Genomic DNA, 22,650 nt, shown 5'->3' on the forward strand with positions numbered 1-22,650 from the left:
GAAGCCTCTGACCTCTGCCGTCCAAAGCGGAGGCAGCATAAAACATTACACTCTTTGTGAACCTTTACCGCTCTGAAACAATTTTCAATTATCTTTCATATCAGGAACAGGATGTATAGTGCCTTTGCATGAGTAAAAAATTCATAAAATGTATATACGACATCTACAAACTTAAGACTTTTATGTTAGAAAACAAAGTAGTGCCACCAGGAGGTGAATACGTGGTTTTCAAATACTTTTACAAATAAAAGTTTGAAGAATGCAAGAATGCAACTTCAGACTGAGGTGGAAGTTCACGTCTCTAAATATGCTGCCAGAGCTGCAATGAAGTGGGTTCGATCAAAGTATAGCCATGTCGTAAAAGGGTCCAGTCAAAGATTTGCAAAGTACTGACTGAGAGGGATTCAATGTAAATACCTTCAACCCTTTTAACATAATTTTTTATATCCCTTTACTTTGTTAGTGTATCACATTAAATCCCTAATAAACTCCAGTAAAGTTTGTGTAAAGGATGTAAAGACGCTACAGCGTATAGAGTCGTCTTTTCTAAACTACCTTCTTTGTTTTTTTTTTGTGTTTAGACAGCGGATCAGAACCTAGAGACCTTCCGGAACCATCATGCATGTGTGCAGCTACCAGAAGACTTTCATTTAGTAAAGACTTGAGGGGGTAAAACGGAAACCAGGAAAACAAGGAACAGACAGAAAAAAAAGCGAAGGACGATAATTCCCACACTCGGACATGGCCAGCACCCAGACCAGTTTGAAAACCCCTTTTAAAGACTTGACCTCCTTTAAGGGCAACATGAAGCGGCTGTACAGGGAGCGGATGGAGGACGCGCCCATCAAGAAGCGAGTGATGGCAGAGATCAATCTGAAGAGGCGCGGCTTGGACTCCCTCCCAAAACTTCCCAAGGTGAAGAAGGAGCTGATGGAAGATCTGACCCATGAGGCTGAGATGGACGGCGAGGCACGGAGCGAACTGCACATTGTGGGCTCTGTGAAAGCCCTGGACCTGAGTCCTGGTCTCAAACACACGCTGGCCCAGTTCACGCTCAGCAGCCAGAGCTCCCTCGGCGGCCCGGCCGCGTTCTCGGCCCGAACGGGCCACGAGAGTTCCCCTGCAGGACTGCCGCCCCTGCCCTCCCCGCCTGTTCTGGGAGGGGGCCCTCTCCTGGTTCCCTGCGACAGCTCCACCGAACTCACCCACTCTCTGCTGGAAGGAGAGTCCATCTCCTGCTTCGTGGTCGGCGGCGAGAAGCGGCTCTGCCTGCCTCAGGTGCTGAACTCGGTGCTGCGGGACTTCTCGCTCCAGCAGATCAACACCGTGTGCGACGAGCTCTACGTCTACTGCTCCCGCTGCGACGCCGAGCAGCTGCACATCCTCAAGGTGCTGGGCATCCTGCCGTTCAACGCGCCGTCCTGCGGCCTCATCACGCTGACGGACGCGCAGCGGCTGTGCAACGCCCTGCTGCGTCCCGGCGCCGCCCTCCCCACCGACCCCAGTGGCAAACTGTTATCTCAGGGCCTGCTGAAGGAAAGCGAGGCCAGCTTCCAGGTGGAGCACCAGTGTCTGGGCAAGTGTCAGGGTCTCTTCGTGCCCCAGTTCTACACCCAACCCGAGGCCCCCTGCATCCAGTGCGTTGAGTGCCAGCTGCTCTTTTCGCCACAGAAGTTTGTCATGCATTCACACAAGTCACCTGATAAGAGGACCTGCCACTGGGGCTTTGATTCGGCCAAGTGGCCCTGCTACCTGCAGCTAGCCAGGAAGTACCAGGGGACTCCGGAGGAGCCCAGACTCAAGCAGCTGCTGGACGAGGTCAAAGAGAAGTTCCACTATCAGCTCAAGAGCTCCCTTGACAAAGTAAGTCAGCATTGTTTGTGTTGTGTGCTGTGTTAACTCTTCTTGTTATCTGCTAAAAATCTTGCTCTTTCCTTTCACTCTGTCACAGCCTGAATGAGGCCAACTTGTCACTGAATAGTTTCCACATCAGTGCGCCTCATTGATTCTTGAAATAGCTAGTTAGCTTCCAGTCTTCTTCCATCATTTGCACCTTCCACATTGAAGGGTGTGCTTGTTACTGCAACCTGGTTAGATGAGATCGTATTGCTGGTTGGATCTCAGAGTTTCTGACCAAATGTTCAAGGTGAAAATTGTCATGCTCTGGAGGATTATCTAATAATAAAAAAATAAATTATAATTTTTTGTGTCGGGAGGTATGTATTTGATTTTTTCTGCAGTGTGTCCTGTATACAGTCCCTACAGGAAGTAGTGATGTTGTGATCGTGACTATTAAAGCAAATTCACTCATTTGAAAGTTTTGCTCAGACTTGCATTTTCACCATTCATCTTCTGCACATCTGACAAATCACCTTAATATTTTCAGTATTTCCTTCTTTTCTGACCAATCACTGTAACTCCGCTGAATTTCGACCAATCCCCAATAGCCACCCTTCTAATTTCATTTTCTGTGTCACAGCATCTCTTGAAAGCTGAACCTGGAAGATAAAAGCATGTGTGCAACATTTACCTGTTTTTGTGTGGTTGTTTTGTTTCAGAAACCATTTTGAGATGTTCTGTAGGATTTATTGATTCTTCTTCTGCACCTTAACAACTCCTCAGGACAGAACTGTATTTTTATCAAGGGTGCAACTGAAGAATGTACTTGAAAATGTGATTTATACTTTAAATATGTTAATTTCCTGTTTTGTTTTGGTTTTGGGAGATTATGTGCCGCAATTTCAACTTTTAGGTCGCAACAATCCCCTCCAAAAAAGCATGGCTGCCTCCTGGAGGGACTGTATATGTGGCTGATTTATTAGGCTGAAGCAGACTGCCTTATGGTCGGTGTTTTCTTAAACCAATGTTGACCCAGAGTGTGTCTGAGTCCCGGGACAGGTGGTGACATCTGCTTCACCAGGTCTGATCAGACCTAAGTTAGTCCAGCTGGCTACAGCTGAGGAGGAAGTGCATCATTTGTCCCCTCAGGGGTCACCTGCAGGTCAGTGGGAATGGCGCTCAACAAAAGGTTCGGCGTAGGAGGTTTAGGGACGCCTGAATAGAAATGCTGCTCCAGTTTGCCTTCAGTAAATTGGAACCTCTTTTTTCATACATGCCTTTGCAGTTAAATAATAACATAATGTTCCCTAAACAAGCTTATTTTGAGATTTTTTTTTTTTTTTTTCCAATCTAAATTTTTTGTCGGGAGTAAGTGTTTCTTGGAAAAAGGAAAATATCTGCACGCAAAAGCTATTTTTCAGAGTCCCTTCACCTGGAGGCCAACCTGAAATTGAAATTGCTTCATTGAATTTCTTCAGCTCATCTCTGAGGCTCTGAATTGCTTGATAGTTTTCCTTATTCTCTTTCTTCTTGCTGCGGGTGGGGGGGGAAAAACACGTCAATATATGATCAAAGCCACAAGGCCAGCAAGTCTATAAAAAAGTCAACAGTCGCTGAGGGAAAAGCTGTAGATTTTCTCCCCCTGCCATGAAGTGGTTTATGTCTCCTGACCTGCCTTTGACCACAATGGGAGCCCCCTCGTCCCCCCTGCTTCACTCTTGTATTGTCTCTGGATGTTTTTGTCTGTTCGCTGCGGTTTGTTCACGCTTTGATGCACAAATGGAGATAATTTTTCCCCTTACAGTCAAAGCAAAACCAACAACCCTCACTAACATGGTTTACTTGTCACCTTTCCTAACAAAGCGGCTGCTTATGTGCGCAGAGATGGACTCCAAAACAAACACACAAATGTTTGTGTGTTTGGGAAACAGACAAACGATTTCCCTCTTCCGTGTCTGGTTGACTTGGAGCGTGTGGATGCGGCGGAAACGCCGTCTGCTGTCTCGTCTTGCATCCTAACCGCATTCCTGTTCCGCCCCTTTCCCATCCCTCCGACTCGGAGGTTTCTTCTCAGAGGTTGGAAAAAAAGACGTCTTTTATTGCCGCAACGGAAATGCACTCAGTGAACAACAATGGACCCGGGCGACAACAGCACCAAAGCATCATGTTGGATTATAAGTCCTAACATCTCGGTGTGCTTTTTTTATGTGTCAGACGGTGTTGCTCCATGTACGTGCTTGTGTGTGTGTGTGTGTTTGTTTGTAATACCTTGTGGGGACGATTTTCCTGACATATACTACGTTGTGGGGACCAATCGCTCCTTGTGGGGACCGGAGCCTGGTCCCCACGAGGGGAAACCCTGTTTTTGGGTCAGGGGTCAGATTTAGGGCTAAGGTATGAATTGAGTTTTGGTTAGGGTTAGGGTTAGGTATGTGATGGTTAGGGTTAGGAAAAGGGTAAAGGTAAGGTTTAGGTTGTAGAAATGAATGGAAGTCAATGGAAAGTCCCCACAAAGATAGCAACACAAACATGTGTATGTGTGTGTGTGTGTGTAAAGAGCAGATAATTGGAGGCCAGTGTGACACATTTTTCGTCTCTGTCTCACACTTTGTCAGGCTCTCTGGAGCCTGCGTCTCACCACAGTTCGAGGTGCTGTCTCTTCTCTGAGGTGATTTCCACACTCTTTCTCTTTAACGTCAGTGCTGGTGACGACGTCTTACCCCACTGTGCCCTTTTCAAACTTTAGTTTCATTAGAAACCTCCAGTATCACTTTTAGTTGCTCCTGATTTCTCTGCCTTTGTTGGGAAAATCCAACTTTCACTTGAAGTACATTTATTAATTTATCAAAATCGTATGTGGGATAATGCTAGGTACCGTAACAATCTCTTTAAAAAATAATTGTAAATAAAGCAATTTTTAATGCATAACTACTTTTTTTTTCTAAGATGACCAGTTTTAGAGGCTCTTATTGGGAATCTTTGACATTCTGTATCCCTTCGATTATAAATAGGACATCAGACAGACGGCCGTTTCTTTCAGCCACTAGGCTGGATGAGGAGCCATGTTTATCTTTCCCCCACACACAGCGAGCAGCACGGTAAACGGGGTAAAGAGTGGCATCACCAGAAGCAACATTAGATGCCTTGTTTAGGAGTGAAGCCAGAAAAAAGCTGTTTCTATCCTACCACCACAAACGTAACTCTGTGTGGTTTGCTAAAGACTACTGGGATTTTAAATTAAATGCTTTGGTCAGATGAGATTATGGCTGAAGCGATTAATTGGATTAAACGGATTAATCGTGATGAATCAGTTATTGAAATAATCGTCATCTAATCTCTTAATAGATTAATTAACTGGAGTGTACAGGCTAAAAAAAAGTATGTTTGCTGGAAGAACAACAGATTCAGAGCAGTAGTTAAACCCTGAACTTCTTAGGTGGCAGTTTATTATAGAATATAAGCAACTTTTGCTATCCAATGATTACTTAAAAAATAGTAAACAGATTATTCCTACACTGTAGAAAAAGCAGAGCTTTTCACATGCTGTTGATAGAAGTATATTTTTAGCTGGAGTTGCATCCAGCTTGCGCTACAAGCCTTTAAGGCAATAAAATGTTTATTTTATTAATAAATTAATTTAATCATTTGCTTAATTGCATTTTTTTATGTGTTTCTAATACTATATATGTGCCAATTTTTGTGTGATTAATTGTACGATTAATTACTGAACTGATAGAATAATCGATTACTAAAATTAAATATTAGTTGCAGCAGTGTTTATTTTTTCTCATCTTTTCCGGAGATGCCAGTCAATGCATCCGTATTCAGGAAAGTACAAAGTGACAAGGAGCCATGTTCCTGGAGAGATCCCGGCATGGAAGTCCTCCAGGAAGCAGGTGATTTTCGACATTAAAGGATGATGACACTCAACCCGCCTCCAGCCCTCCCTTCCTCTTGAGAGCGGATGTATGAGTGTATAAAAGGTCAATAGTTAGAGAACAAGGTGACCCGGCAGCGTCCCGCTTCACTCAGTCACAACACGGCGCTTCCCCTCCCATGGCAGCGCGATCCGCGCCTGCACATGTGCGCAAATGAGAGGAAACGAGGAGGACATGTCGCTCAACCCCGAACATCCTCCAGACTCTTGGTGTCCAGCCGCCTCCACTCCACTGGCTGCGTGACTCATTTTTTCCACATCCCAGTGGATGTGAACAGAAGGCCAGCCATGCATGCATCCCTGCGTTCTGGTTCATGCCTCGAACATGAACCCCCTTTTTCCCATGAGTCCTTATTGACACACGCCGTCAATGTGCACATTTACTAGCGAGACGAGATGAGATGCAGACGAGAACAGGTTTTTTTTTTCTTTTCCTTCCCTCTCCAGCGGCTAGAAAGTCCCATATCCTGTTGGGATTGTTTGGTTTAAGTAGATGGATTTAAAACCTCCAGGACCTGCGCTCTGTAAATGGCGCCTTGTGCCTGGAGGCCCGGCTGGCCTGTCTGCAGATCCCTGCTGTGTAAATAAAATTTGCTTGACGGACGCCATGAACAGACAGCAACAGCAAGCCGAAGCCTTATTAAACAGATTATTTTGGTACTCCACAAACAATGGGCTCATTTTGCCCGCATGAGCCTGTGAAAGTGGTTTAGACTCTACAGTCAGACATCAGGTGGCGTCATATTTTTTTTTCTTTGTTCCTTTATTTGGTTTCCAAAGAAGACAGGAAGTAACAAAACAAATTCAGATTTGATGATTGCTTTTTTTTTTTTTTTTTCCACCTTGCTGCATCGGTTTTAGCTAAGCAACGGGTAACAAAAAACCCCACAACAAACAACATTTTGTTTCACTTTTTTTTCTTTTTTTTTCCTCTTAGAGTCCTTGCATTCAGTTTCACACCTGATACGTGAGGCGTATCTTTAAGGCGTCTGCGAGCGCAACCCCTGACATGTGTTGCTTATTTGCACCGGCCTTGTTTTGCAGCGTCTAGCTGGCCCAGAGTCAGAGGAGTCAGACGGAGGGAACAGCCTTCCCTCTGTCTGTCTCCCCCGGCCGGGCTGACACAGAGGCTGCGGCACAGACGGCAGACAGCTGCATCTCTCTCTCTGGCTTCTTCTGTTTGCTATTTGGAAACCAGTGACTTCATTACCACAGAGCAGCGCAGCTGTAGTCTCTGGCTGGCTCCTGGGCAGTCTGCTGCGTCTGCCTCTCTGTCATGCTCGCATCTAATTGGATTTTTGCAAACATGCTAATTAGGCGAGGGTCGCGTTGAGCTTCTCACGGTTTGATAACCTTAACTAGAAATATCACAGTATTTACACAAAAACTGAAAACTAAAATCAAGTTAATTTGACTTGCAGCGTGAAAAGGATAAGAATTAGCTTTTTATCGTAGCACAAACGAGATATTTGAGTTTGGTTTCAATAGTCAGGTTATGTGTTTGATTACCCAGCCTGGTGTTAGCAGCTTAACACAAGCCACTAATAGCTCGCCACCTTTAGCTCAGAGTGACGGGTTGGCACATGCCCCTGGTTGGGGCTAAGCAGGCTTCAAATTAGCTTGTCATGGTCATCCGTTGATTTCTGATTGTAAGGACTTTGAATCATTAAAGCTTGTGAGATCTTAACTTTTTACAATTATCTAAACCCCAGCTTTTTGAAAACACAAAATATCTTGACAGCCATAAACATGATGGTAACCGTTCACCGTGTCATCGTTGCTACTTTTCCCTCCCCTTTATTCACAATTTTTCTTTGAGTTCATACTTTCAAAAGTTTTATCTTCCAACATTCGGTTTGCAATCCTCCGCTCATCTCCTTCCTCCCTGGTGCACATCGTATCTCTGAATGCCCCCCAGGCCCCAGTCGGCTAACAGTAACAAAGTAAGCGGTCAAATGACCTGATAAGTCGATCATTACATAAGCAATAAGACCACTTGTGTGCGTCTGCGAGGCAGATAGGCGGAAAGGCCAACGGTTATTGATCAGATCTGCAGCCTTGATGGATGTGACGAGATGCAGATGACACAAAACAGAGAGGAGAGAGGAGGAGTGAAATGAGAAAAATCAGAGCGAATGTAGGAAGAAGGGAGGGAAAGAATTGGGGAGGTTAAGTCACCGCAGGCCAGTCTAAATGTTATTCAGTCACAAACAACTCCTCACCGACCTCGTCCACATCTATTCGGTTCTTACTGGGGGAGTTGGGGCCCAGGTCTCCTCTGCCCTCCAGTTGAAAATTAACCTCTCCAGGACCTGAGCTGAATCTCCAATCTGTCCGGTAGCAACCCTCCTGGGTGACCAATCACATGCACGCCACCTAACAACCAGCACACAGACAGACCCCCATTTTGGTGTTTCTCTTACTAAACACAGAGCTGCTGGTGTTGAACAGAGAAACCTATAATCTGAACCCACTGTAGTTTGCTGGGTAGGAGTGCTGATGGTTGTTGTATGTGACCATGCTGCCTGTTGCAAAGGACTGAGCGGGGCCCCTCGAGGTGGGAGGAGCCGAGCAGAGGGGCCCTCTGCTGTGTCACCAGCAGGTCAGTGGCAGTATTACAGAGCTGTAAGCGCACTGGAGCTCGCTGGAGGAATGCCAAAGTCATTACTTCTGAGTCTTTGTCTTAAATAGACAAGAATATTCTGGGGTTTTAGGTTTCACATGCTCAGGGGCCTCGGAACAGTTAAGGTCTTTACATGGTTTAGTCCTGCAGCAGCTCGCAGTCTCTACATTATGGTAAAACATGGAGCGTTGCTTTACTGGTCGGTCATTTCATGCCTTGGCCCGGTCACTGGAACCCGATAGTTTTTGCTTGATCAACTAGCTGAAAGACAGACAAATCCAGCTGTTTTCTGACCAATGAACACAGGATAAGTACTAGTTTTGTATTATTTAGAAGATATTAATAAAGAAACCTGCTTCATTTATTATTTAGATACACCGATTGTCCTGGCTGAAACTACTCTTCAAGATTTTTATTTATTTTTTATTGATGTCAGAGCTTTTTCTCCAGGGGAATGTACCACACATAATCAAAGGAAAATGTACTGGAGGTTTGATGATAGATGTTGTATTTTTGTATGCAGTAGAAAATGCACAAATTGCAAGAGAATCCTCAATTATGCATCAAAGTGCATGCTTTTTGTTGGAGCACTTCTTCTGATGCATTTAGTGAATGCATCAGAATGCATCTTATTTCTGACTGATTTGTTAAATCCTCCTCACTTAAATCGACGTATCAAAGTCAGAATATGAATAAACAAACGAAGCAGATAACATTATTATAAAAGCAATTGGATGTAATTCATCTTTGTTTTAACCGTTTTTTTTTTTGGTGTGGTTTATTTACTGAATCTCATACCAGCCCACGCTCACACTGAAGTGGGTTTACTTTTATCAGCAGAGATGGCTCTGTCTCTACACAGGAGCCTCTGCCAGGTTCGCCAACAGTCAGACAGACTAAACAAACCTGCCAGGCCCCTCCCAGTCGTCCTTCAGGCTTTAAAAGTGTCCCAGACTGACGGCTTGTTTGCATGTTTGCCTCGCCCCGTCTCGTCTCTCCTACCCTCCCCTCGGGGCACCAGGCCAGTTTGCTGCTTCTAAGGAAAACCAGCCTGATAACGGGTGAAATCAGCAGCAGTTCCATGTAATGAGCTACGAGTCCAAACAAGACTGATTGGTGGAGAAGAGATGCATCCGAGTGGCTCGCCTCAGTTGTTTTCCATGAGACCGGAGTGATGAGTCTCCGTATTAATTAATCGACGTGCTGATGAGAAGATTAGCCGTCCGCTGTCTGGTCTCCATGGGAGACAGCCATAGAAGCAGGTTGGTGTCCAGGCAGCGTGGGGAAATGTGCGTTTGCATTTGAAAGGCTCCTCCCCCTGGGAACGGTGATTAATGAAGACATAAACTGAGAAAACCAGAGACGAAGCGATCCACAGGAGAACCAACATATGCAGCTCACTCCAACTCTCTGTCGCTTATTTACCCCCCCCAAGCCCTCCAAGTCCTCCATCTCCCAGACAAGCAGATAAACAGGATATCAAAGGCGTGTCATAAGTCCCGCTGGGCCGCCGCGCTGCACATCCACAACACATTAAGCCCAGCCACCACACGGATCAATTATGCATGTTGCAAACACGGGGAAACCGGGGGAAAAAAGAAGGGCCGCTCTATTAAAACGAATCCCCATCCATCCACTTTGCTGCTAATTTATCACCCCGTGCGGTAATGCCTCGCCATCTCAACATGGAAGTAATTCTGCTCGCAATGTTTGAGATTAGCCGGCCGCAGTCTTCCAGTCTGACGGCCACACATGTTTTAATAACCCACAGTGGCAGCCGAGTTAAGTGTTTCCATGATCTGTTGTTAGTTTCTGCCTCAAGTCTAGACTGCGAATGAAAACAGAAAGCCCAGCACAGCTCCAACCTGCTAAACTCGGTCTGCTTGGCCCTGTTAGGCTCACCTTTGCTCCACTAGCTTAAACTTCAAACACCTCCCAACTGTTTTCTTCCCGTTCCACCGTCGGCAGTCTCTTTACCCCCATAAATCCTGATCTCACCAGGGGCTCTGAGCGATTTTGCTCAAGGCGAAACTGTAAAGTTAGCAACCAGGAAGCAGAAAGAAGCGAGGGACATTTTGCACTTCGGCCCGCTCCTCTATTACTTTCAATCCCTCCGTTGCCAAATGGTGATGTTTATCTCACTGTTAATCCCACCTGCATCGACGTTGCTCATGGGAATCATCCGTCTCACTGATATTTCTTCAGGATATACACTGTTTTCTTTTGCTTCATTTCCCTTGGGAGATTGTAGCAGCTCAATTAGTTGCTGTAAATAGAGGCTTGGTTCTGCTTCTCCCTCTAGATCAACTCTATAACTAAAAAGTTTCTGACCTCAATATGCAGCTATGAGCTGGGAATGGTAACGGCTTGTTTGAAACTAGTAGTGGTGATGACTATGTGTCAGAAAGCATCATCACAATGACAGTAAGTCCTATAAAGAGCAGTAGAGTTGAAACAATTAATCAGATTAATCATGAGAAATCGATTATTGAAATAATCAACTAATCTCTTAAACTGATTAATCGTTACCTGACGTATACAGACTCAAACAAAGGCCATTTCTGTCCAATTAGTAATTCGGTAATCCAGAAAATGATAAACAGATTAGCCCTACACTTCATTGATGAGTCAAGCAGAAAGGGCTGAGCATTTCACATGAAAAATCTTAAGTGGTTAAATGTGGTTATCATCAGACTAATCAATAGAATAATTGATTACTAAAATAATTGCTAATTGCAACCCTACCTAACAGATTTTCACATGTAGATGCCGACATGTTTTTCCCTCGTATGGTCAAATTGGACTTGAGATCATTAACCTGCTGAAGAAAAGCAACTCCACAGCATGATTCTGCCACCACCATGTTTATCTGAGTGGATGGTGCCTTCAGGGTGATGCTTAGTGTTAGATCTTTACACTTAGGTTTACTAATCTACTGCTATCTGAAGGTTGCATTTTGAAAAAGTTGGCAGGGTATGAATGCATTTGCGAAGTTCTGTGGCGTATGCAGCATTCATTGTTTGTTGCCTGTTCCTTCGCTGCAGCCTTGCTGCTGGAGAGACTTGGCCCTCAACAGGGTCTTATTACCCTTGACTTTATCCTTCGCAGAGCGCAGTTTGCCTTGTGGTTTTTTTTTTTTTTTTACAATCTGGCTGCAGTTTAACCAGTTCCTGTGACATGTGCGCGTTGTAATGCCAGACATCTGATTTGTCATCGCTATCAAAATTAACCGGCTGAGACACATCCTGATCCCCGATGAGACCATCCGTGCTGTATTTCTTCGTAAGACTGACTCATGTTGAAGGGGATCTAGCAGTCAGTCTAACGATGCAGATTTTTTGGCAGGGTTGCCTTTTTTTTTTTCTTCCTTTTTTTATTTGTCAGCTGCTCTGACAGCCATCCCCGCCTCGTTTTCTGTTCAGCAAGGCTGTGCACCTTATGGGAGACGGAACGTCCTTGTCGTTACCGTGACGTTGGAATGCCACGATGACCCGCCAGTCGTCACGGTCTCGCAGGAACCCTTCAGAAGTCGCAGACCGCATCTCTTCCTAAAGGCAGTCAAGGGGTCAGACAAACAAATATAAAATAAAATGCAGCCACCAGCAGATACTTCCTCCCCCCCATCCCACGTCTCCCACCGCCGTCCTGCAGCATGAGTCACGGCGCTCCATCCGTGCTGCGGTCTGCTCTCCACTCATCAGCGTCACTGTGGAGCCAGGACGAAGATTTATTACGGCGCAGGTCTCTCACTCAGTCCGTTTGATCTTCGCCCAGGTGCGTTCACTTAGTGCTCTGACTCAGGCCTTAACCAGGTTTTTCCACAGACGAACGGGCTTCTCCTGCCCTCTGTTGTGCCTTCCAGACCGCTAACGGAGGATCGACTCGACTGAGGGTATTTCAGCTTTAGATTAGATAGAGACTTCCTCTGAAGGAAAAAAAGAGACACTTTCAGAAATATTAATATTTCTTGACCAAACAATAGCTCATGTGTGAGTCTGAAAGAAAGATTGTGGAGCCCCAGAGATGTGGAGGCCAAAGCCAAGCTGTCCATTCAAGTAGCAGCAGTGGAGGCTTCAAACAAGCGGCTGCATGTAATATGAATGAGACCTGAGCTCCCTGCAGAACAGCCACCGTACCCAGAGCCTGCTTGAATTCAACAGCCTCTCTTTCCATGTGGCTCTGATAGATTTGACCCTGCGGGGCATTTTAGCCAGGTGAAAACTTCCCTTTGTAACACTGTGACTGTGTCTTGGATCTGGATCTCCTGAAGCTCTACAGTTTTCCAGCCTTCCCTCCCTTTTTTTTTACCCTCCTCCAACCTCATCGTTGGCTGTGACAGCTCAGACGTTAATGCAGCTTTCCACGCTTCAGCAGAACGAAACCAAACTGAGGATTGACTGATTGATTGCTAGTAAAGAAGCACTAAAATCTCAGTCTGGGGTAGTTCTATTTACAGATTTATCTAGGACTGTCATGCTAACATATAAACTACCATTTTCATGTAATGCAATGGTAATGGCATATTAATGCAAGTACACCCTCTCAAAGACCAATAAACATTTAACACTAGAACTGGAAGACATTTTAAATATCCAAAATGAATAAGCAAAACATCTAAATCAACACATAAAATAGAAAAGAAACAAGATTGTCCTTCTAGTTCAGACAAATGCACCAGACCATCATTCAGTCTTTGGTAAAAAGAGAGATACGAGAAAAACAAACCACCCTGCAAATGGAAATTATCAAGCTTATTTTAATTTATCATGTGATTAATTGATTTGTTGCAACAGGCAGAGATGCACCAACTAGAATCTTGTTGCCAGCTTCTAGTTTTTGATTTGCCAATATAGATGTTAGCCAGTTCAGTTCTGTAACGAAGGTTTTTATCCACAAACTTGACATCTGAAGCTGTTTTTACCATCTTATATTAGCAGTTAGCTTAATTAGTTAAACTAAAACAGTGATGAGATTTCTGAAAAGCTGCAACATTTCCTAATCCATGATGCTTCGTTACAGACAGAGATTAAAAGCGCTGTCTATAATACTTTATTGTATTGAGCCTCCCCGTAAACAAGTCTTGCTCTCTCTTGCTCTCCCACAGCCTGAAATAACTGCAGTGTATTTTGGCATGTTGTAGTGAATAGCTTCTTACATCTTCCTTTCACTTCATTTTAAATAGATCATTGACACTTTGAATATTCTTTCCTCAGTAACAGCTTCCACCCTGAAGACCGCTGTTAGTGTGACCTGGATACTCGTAGCATTTGGTCACTGATAGGAAAACGATTAGATGTTTGATTTTCCAGCCAGTCAGTCACCAATTGGAGGAGATGAAGCTGAAAATTGTTGGATTTTGATCAACGTCTGATTTCTCTGCACTGATTAAGCATTAATTCGTCCTAATTAGACGTGTGTATAGTGATTTAAAATACGTTTAACAGCCGAGCAACTCTTTATTGCTGTGTAAATTTAGTTTTGCCTTGAAAACGGGTCGGGCTGCGTCTCCATTTTGTGTTTTTCTCTTTCTGTAGTGATAGCAGTGCATTGCTGGCCTGCTGACAGCCTCTCTCAGCTTTCAGTCTGCTTAGCAACGCTCGTCCTCTCCACGGCTCTCTCACTCGCCTCTTGTCTCCAAGCGCTCCGAGTTGTTTCATCCGTTTCAAATAGTAAGCCAAACTCCCTTGTGCAGAAAACCAGGCGACCGATTCAAACACGATTTGTTAAAGCGGTACCCTGCCTTCTGACGAGCAAAAACTGCAATCAATTGTGGAGGATTTCTTCCTTTTTGGCTTGTAAAGAGCTTGCAGTTCTCTCACAGACACAGAAGCTGTGTGAACGGTGTCCCAGTTAGAGCTCAGATGATGAGTACAGTCATCGGCAGACAAGACAAGGGCCCACTGGCCTCATTCTGAGTCGATGTGTCCTCCTGGGAGCATGAAGTGTGTCTGCTCGTGTCTCTATTTGTTTGCTTGCAGTAAACTGCGTCATCCTCCCACATCACTGTTTGATGGAGCCATTGTTTGATAGGATGTCTGTTTACTCGTGTGTGTGTGTGTGTGCACGCATCGACGTCTCTGTCTCCGGGCCCGGCTTGCTAATGCAGGTGAGCCTTGACGGCTTTGGTAATTGATGATCTCTGAACAAGGGGTGCCGAGGAGGGGAACGTGGCGCTCGCACATTTCTGCACATGAGCAGTGCAGTCTGAGACTATCCTCTGTGCTGCACGGTTGATATTTCTTTAATGGCTCAGATACAGTCATGTTCAATAAATTAATAGAATTTGCTCAGATGAGGCATGTTTGAAAATAACAACCTTTAGGCAGGTATTGAACATGCTTTTCTGTGTTTAGTGTATTTTTTATGTAATATTTTAATTTTGAATGTCATATTTTCATTACCTGGAGGAGAAAAATAATCATAATTAACAGAAATAAAGGTTTTCAAATTTTCACCTGCGGAATAAAGCAATATAATCTGTTTTACATAGTAGTTACTGTCACCCCTGGTGAAGATATATATAAAAAAAAGTATTTCTACACCACCACTTTGTCAATGTTCTCGAAATAAAACTTTAAAAATTCCTCTGAGATTATATAATATCTTTTATTTTAAGGTTCATCAGCAGGTGCTAATAATAGTGGAGGGTGAATAAAAGGGCCTGAGTAGAGAAACTGCACTAATTATTTCTAATAATGCAAGTAAAATATTTCAGTTATCAAAACTAACTCTGGACACCGTTTCACAGCAGTGAATCATTCTTCCTTTCTTTCAGAGGCTATAAGTGTATTATGAGGCAATATGTGCTGTCTGCATAGGACTATTAGTCACAGTTCTACAGACACATGATGAGAAGTGTGACATAATTCAGTTGTACTTTTTGCTTATGAAGCAATGTCTGCAGGGGATGTACATCGCCCACAATATCTTGGCGCACCGTTTCATCACTGTTCAGAACGCAGAGACACAGAACGGGACAATATTGATCATTTTTTATGCGCCATGTTTATGCTGAATTCTCTGTTCTTTAAAGCACCGTCTTAAGCGTATGTTTTCAAACTGTTTTAACAAAATCTTGACTTTGTAATTAATTTTGCCTGAGTATAAAAAGTGTAGCTTCTTTTTTGGATCTGAATCTCACTTCTCCAAATTCCTCAGTTTAGCCCAGTTTTCCCTGCTGATCTGTAACTAAACTAATCTAAGAACTCACACAATAAACTATTGTCTTTAAACTTACTCTGGGTCATGAGCCCGGATGCCAAAATTAGAAATAAGCAAGAAAATATTATGTTTCTCCTTAAATTGGAAGCAAAGTTCAGTCCCTTGTTTGGGAAGGATGCACAATGTGAGTCTGATGTACAACTACTTTTAGAGTAAAATGTTTGTTCTCAAATGTCTGTAAAGTTTCATAAAACATTTGGCAGGTCATATACTGAAAATGTAGAACCTTATTTCCTGTTAAATAAATGCCTCGAAACCAAGACTTGCCACCAATTTTAATGTTTTTTTTAAAGTGTCACCCAGCAGCATGTACTTTAATTTGCTTGTTTTGAGTTTTTAAAACAATCGAATAAAAATTAGGGACGTATGTTTCTGGAAACATTAAAACTATATATAAAAAAAAAAAGACATCAAAAACAACAAACAAACAAACAAAAACTCTGTTTGAGTTTCTAAATTGAACTTGTGTAAGTCAAGTCACGGCACCAGGCGGATCGGACGAACTATTAGCAGGTAGATTGCCCATTTTCCAGCACAGACGTCCACGATTGTACCCTGCCGCTTTTAGCCATTAAACCCTGATTGTGCAAATTGTAAAATGGCCGACTGGAACTCTGGCCAGGAGGAAGGAGGAGGAAAGGAAAGTAAAAGAGGGGAGGGAGAAAAACCACATGTTTGACCGTCTAGACGGAGGAGACGTGTTGCAAAAAATCCCGTCCTCTCCGTCTGGAGCCAAAGCAAGTTGGGAATGTACCTGTCCTCATCTGCCCTCTTTGTGAATGTGTGTGAGAGGAACGCTTGTTCATGACTAACCCAGCTGATGCTTATCAGTGTGTTTGTCTGTCTCTGATCTTTCACTTTACATGTAGAAATAAAAGGTGGAACAGATGTGTGTGTGTCTGAGTGGAAGGACACAGAGAAAGACCGTTTATTTGCTGGTTTGTTTTGGCTTTCTGCCTCAGTTTTTTCTTTTTGTGATATTAATTTTTCTTTTACTTCCAGCTTCTGTCACCACCTGTCAGAAAACTCCTTTTGTTTCTGCGCCTCTTATCTGTCTTTGCAAAACTAAATCAAAAGAAAAACACGTTGAGCAATCCGGTCCCTTGCACGTGCATCAAACAGAGACCACCATCGACGAATGACCTGCTTTATACATTCTTACAGGAATGAGTCAAGATTTGAAGTCCGCTCGTATAATTCTGCAGTACAAAAAAAGTCGGCAAACAGCAACAAAAAAAAAAAGAAGAAGAAAAAAAAAAAAGGAAAGTACATTGGTTTAATTGCCCCACTTTACTGCCCGCTTCCCCTGTGGCTTCTTATCGATTTGGCTGCTGAAACAAAGTGTGGCTCCCAGTCTGTGGATAAATGGCTTATTGGATTAAGACCATCGTATAAAGGTCTCCGGTGTCCTCCTCATGCGATTTGCCAGGTGGGACCCCTCCGGAGCAAACCACGCCCAGAATCTCGGGCTTAAAAGATTGCATCACCCTTCGGCACATCCTCTGTTTGTGTGTTCTGCGAGGTTCAAGCAGGAAGTAGATGTGTGTCTCTCCAGTTTGATCTTTGACACAGCTGATGACTGCAGCAGTACAGGATGTGGTTTAGAAACAGACAGACAGGGTGTGACTGACTGTCTCAGTGCTTGTGTGTTCCTCTCCCCCTCCCACCCCCCTGGCTCACTGTCTGAAGCAGATAGGAAAGGCACCCAAATAAAGGCTGTTTACTTCCTCTTCTCGGGCTAATGGCTGCCGCTTAAAAGTGGTCAGATGGGGGTTAAAGTGCCACGGTTTGGGTTTGTGGTGGCTTCTAGGAGTTTCAGTTTTAGTACCCCAACCGCTGATGTGTTGGTTTTACTAGAGGTGAAGACGATTCTGTCTAGTTTTGAGGGATTTAAATTGCAAAAACAAAATGGTTATACTGGTTTGGGGATGAAAGGTCAGACCTAACCCTTATTGCACTCTTGATCAGGTTTGCCGCTCGGCTTGTCAAAACTTGTTGTGCTTGTCTGTGTGCTTTTGCATACATGGGCACGGTTTTATTGTTTTACTGTAAGGTCAGTAGCCTGATTGCGGGTGCTAAAGGGAGGTTAATGAGGTCAGAAAATAGTTTCTACTCTGGTTGTTTCCTCCTCTTTGTATAGGCAAGTATTCATGCCACTGAAGTTTTTCATATTTTGCACATTAAAGCAAACTTCAATGTTTTTATTGGGTTTTTATGTGATTAGATCAACACAAAGTAGCACATAATTGTGATTTAGGAGGAAATGAAACAATTTTTAATGCTTATTCATATAAAACACTCCAAAACCTAAAAATAAAATTATGTTACATTCGTAGAAGTTATAAAACCACATCGCAAACTTTGGATGGGAGAATCTTAAAATTCATATTCACAGATTCTCTCCTTCCAATCTGACTGTGTTTGAGCTTTTTTGAAAAGAAGACTTGGCAGAAAAATTGATCAAAGCTTGTCTATTTGTAACTAATTCTGAAAAACATGCAGTTTTTTTCCTTCCGCTTCAGATATGCGTTACTTTGTTTTGGTCTGTCACAGAAAATCCCAATAAAATACACTGAAGATTGTAGCTGTGGCATGATAAAATTAGAACAGCTCTTGCATACCTATGCATGGATGGTACTTTAAATGAGTTGGAAAACTTTCTCTCACATTACTGTTGTCTGAAACGAATGTCTGTTTATTCTTCAACTATCGTTTTAAATAATTTAAACGGCACATGCAGCACTTTGCTGATGCATGTTTGTTCATTATGCATGTAAGGAGACAGCACGCGTATTTATAGCCGGGAGTCAACTTTGAGCATGTCTGTTGCGTTTAGACGGCAGACATCTGGAGGCTTCGCCTGACTCCGAGGAGGAGAACCTGACCTCTGACCCGGCTGCGTCTCTGTGTTTCAGCATGTCAGTCTGCGTTCATGGCACCTTCGCCTTTAACCGATGAACACGTTGCTAAGAATAGAATAATGACGGAGTAGAAACTCGTCCCTCTGCAGCGGATTTGAGGCTGGATTTGAGCCTTCACTTTCCTTTCTTAAATCCAAAATTCTTCATCTGGTGCAGAAATCAGCTGAAATAGATTAAAATGTTTGTGCACAAGCAGAACAATCACTCACTCAATCCTGTCCTTGTAGCAGAATTCCATTTCTATCCTTAAAACTGAGCTAGAAATAGTTTAAAAGACACAAAAATCCTCCTTTGGTTTAAGATGCTTTTAGCTGCAAAGTTCAGGTGGAAAAGGAAGAAGAGAAAAGCCCAGATGCTGTTAAAGCTGCTGGTGGACGTTAAATGTCTGCACAGATGTCGCTCCATGCAGAAAAACGAAGTGCTTTTACTCTGAGCACAGTGATGGAGAGTCATGGATGTGTGTAGTATCCTGCCGTCTAATAGCGCTCCCAAAACAGCACTTTTTTTTGTGTGTGCTACATTAGTGCATCTGCTGCAGAAATGTCACGTGCCGGAGCCCAACGGTCGGGAGACTGAACCGAGGCTTTGGAAGTGGGTCACCGTTGGGAGTTCACATGGCTGTTTGTGTCTAGAGCGGAGCGCTCGCCGGCGCTGCATGAGTGTAGCCGCAGCAGCAGGCAGACTGCTGGTGATTAGGAACAACAGGGCAGAGTTCAGCTGAGCGAGTGCGTGGAATGCTAATCCACATTGTCATAAGGCGAGCCACGGCCTGACAAAAGGACTGGAGACATCCGGGGGGTTAGAAGGGCTGTTTGTGAGCACGTCTGCCTCTCTCTGTGTGTGTGTGTGTGGGTCACAGGAGCGTCTCCAATGAGAGAGGTGCTTCATTAGTGGAGATTAAGACCAAGCAGCAGCCTGGTATCCGTGCTACTAAAGTAAGGTGGGGGGTTGAGCGAACGAGACGGGGGAACGGGGGGAGTGGTTGTTGATATGTGTGAACATTTGCACGCGACCAGGTTCATTAAGGAGCAGAGAGCAGCAGTGATAATGAGCCTGGTGTGTTTTCTTGTGTGGGTGGTGGGTGTAAAGCTGTCAGGTGTGCAGGAAACACTGAGAGACAAGCGACCAGTAGTGGAAAGGAATGAGTAAATGTATAGAGCTGTGAATGTACGTTATGGAATCATCAAATTAATTTTAATGTAGATAAAGATAACAGTAGAATAAAAGTTATCTAAGTAAATAATGGATTAATGGCATTTCTTGAGTTCAGTTTTGCTAGCAGAGATCAGGTCTGTTTACTGCCAGATCGGTGGTAGTAAACAGACATCGAACCTGTCCAACAACATGAAGTAGACCAAAGGATCTCAAAAAGCAACAAGCCTTGACCCGGTCGAAAGAAATTCAATAACAGATGAAATCCATCGTCTGCGACAGACTGGCGACCTGTCCAGGATGTACCCCGCCTCTCGCCCGGAACGTTAGCTGGAGATAGGCACCAGCACCCCTCCCGACCCCACTGAGGGACAAGGGTGTTCAGAAAATGGATGGATGGATGGATGGATGAAATCCATCGTTGTGGAAATGGTGATAGTCATTTTAAACGCTTTTTTTGATGACTTGCAGTAATTAATGCAACCGTTAATTCAGGCCAGTGACATGAAATTCTGTCAGAGAAAGAGCAGCATCAGATTTTAGCAGTTGTAGGATTTCTTTTTTGTCTTTGGCAAAAGACCACAAGTCGTTTCTCCCACTAGTATTTGTCTTGTGCGTTTGTTTTGGTTATATTTACCCACAATGCCCTGCGCAGTAGTTTGCTTCCTGCTTTTGGAGTGGTCTTCGATCTGCTTGGCATTCACATATGCATTCGAATCACTCCAGAATTCACTTAATCTGAACCGAAATATAGGTTTTTAGGTGGAACAGTGTTCACTTTTTTGATCCACATCAGAGCTAGATTGCACATTCATACCTTCCTAAATAAACTATAAATAAACTAGACTTTCCAGGCAAACAAACTAGAGTTTGATTAAAAAAATAAAGTGGACTAAACAGAATTTAGTTTAGGATGTGAATGTACCGTAAACAGGCCTTTAACACTTTGAAACCCCTGCAAATTCTGCAAAGAGGGGTGGGTCAGAATTTCTCATTAGTGATGTGGAAGATTGTCAGTTGTTGTCACAAAGGGTGGAGAAAAATCTTTAACATTTTCTTTCTGGCAATGTTTGCCCCAAGCATGAAACCTAATCCCAGTCAGCCCTGTCCTTCTAATTGGTCTGCACAGATATAGAGCAAAGTAGATAAGTGGTCTCAGTAATGGAGCTTCTTCTGTTGTGGGGGTCAAGCAGATGAAAGACCCCTAAGAGACCTGAAGTTAATGTCCGTTCAGTCCAGTGCTCTCCATCTGTCTTCCCCTTCACACACACACACAACCTTCACAGTGAAGGAAGCTGACGAGGGGAAGGCGCCACCACTGCAGTGTTTTTTTTCTTGTTTTTTTTCTCCCAACTCACTCTCATTACTCAACCCTTCCCTCCATCTTTTCACTGTCCCATCATCCCGCCCTCCCTCTGCCCCCTCCTTCACTCGCCCCCTCCTTTCAGCGCTGCAGTGCTTCCTTCTGAGCAGAAATAAAAATAAAGAAGGAAAAAAACCACCAACAAAATGCGCTCTGGAGCGGACGAGCCTCCTGCTTTCCACACTACACCTGGCTACACATCCAGCTCCATCCTCCATTTGCATGCTCATTCAGTCATGGCCTTGTAAATAAGGGACAGTCCCCTGCTCAGCTGGCAGGAGGGACCACACAGATTAGCACTAGGTAGAGCGTCTTCAGTTTACAAGGAAATAAAACAAGAGAAGCGGCTTCCCTTTCACGAGGCAGGGTTTGTGTTTGATAGATGTTGAGCAAGGTTTGAGGTCCTGGGGTTGTGCATCAGGCAGTAAAAGATGGTGTTTTCCAAATTGGATAAAAGTGATAAGAGAGAATTATTATGATGTCTAGCGGAATGCTGGCGGATGCTGGACTGCAGCTCGTATAACTGGGACTTAGGTGTCACATTCATTTGCACACATTCTTCTTTGCTTCTGTAATGCATCAGTGTGGAGGAAAATCCTTTACTCCAGCTGTTGAAAAGCTGTCTGCTCACCATAGATGGCTTTAAAAGGCGAAGGAGTCAATTATTGATGCTTTCTACAACCCTGTTTCATTTATTTCCTCCTCCTCTGGTCTTCATCTCCCCTCTGCGCCTGTCCCTACCTCACCAGAGCTTCTCTTTCCTCTGGTGCTATCTGCGCTACCTGCCAATTTGCTTCAAAGTGCATGAGCGCTGTGAGGCCACAGATAAGCATCAACTGTGTCAGTTCGTGGGCTCTCGCTGAGCACAGCCCCGTGTTTGCTCAGAACATATACACACACGGAACTAGAAAAGCAGAGACGGGAGCAGCGGTATTTAACGAACACATCTGCAGACGCTCTAATGTACATCTGTGCTTTGAAGCGAGAGCTTGACTCCAGCTGCGTTGCATGTCTGCACAGAAGCACCTGACAACAAGACATGTTGACTGTCGGCAAGGCGTTTCCTTGTGGTTTATTTATAGGGCTTCTCTTACTTTCCACAGTGTTGTATCACAGCGAGGCACAGACCAGTTAGAAACTCTCACAGTATGAAGTTTTTAGTGAAAACACTGGTTTTGTTGTAGTTACCATGAAACTATAATGCTCAACACTGTCTAGCTGGTTATATTTAAGAGAGAAAAACAATTACCTGTTTTCCTGCTGACGTAGTATATAATTTATTTATAGTTATTCTGATTCATTTTGGCCAACCAATCAAATGTTTTGACCAACATTCACCCAGAAACACTCTAGTCACTCTGATGCCATCTCTGGCATCAGAGTGACTAAAATTGTCAGTCAGGTTGTTCTACAACCTGACTGACAATTTTAGCAGAATTGAAACTTCTACTTTATAAAAAAAACTAGTGTATCTTTGCACTGGTGACTGGCCCGTTGCTAATCTGGACCAACTTATCTTCCGTGAGGTGTAAAACTCTATTTCTGAGCTGACCTGTGAAGACTTCATCAATGTGACTAAATATAAATGAGTGAA

The 22,650-nt window shown here is 43.8% G+C and overlaps 1 protein-coding gene across 1 annotated transcript in view; it reads left to right on the forward strand.

Annotated features, from left to right (window-relative positions):
* Positions 1-581: 581 nt before the first annotated feature.
* skila (SKI-like proto-oncogene a) overlaps positions 582-22,650 on the forward strand; it is a 33,900-nt gene continuing 11,831 nt past the window's right edge. Inside the window, exon 1 of the mRNA XM_016677271.1 lies at positions 582-1,863. Coding sequence (XP_016532757.1) covers positions 742-1,863 — 1,122 coding nt within the window. The 5' untranslated portion in view covers positions 582-741. The remainder of the gene's footprint in view (positions 1,864-22,650) is intronic.

This window comes from Poecilia formosa, unplaced genomic scaffold (assembly GCF_000485575.1).
Source record: "Poecilia formosa unplaced genomic scaffold, Poecilia_formosa-5.1.2 Scaffold151, whole genome shotgun sequence".
Classification (NCBI taxonomy): Eukaryota; Metazoa; Chordata; class Actinopteri; order Cyprinodontiformes; family Poeciliidae; genus Poecilia; species Poecilia formosa.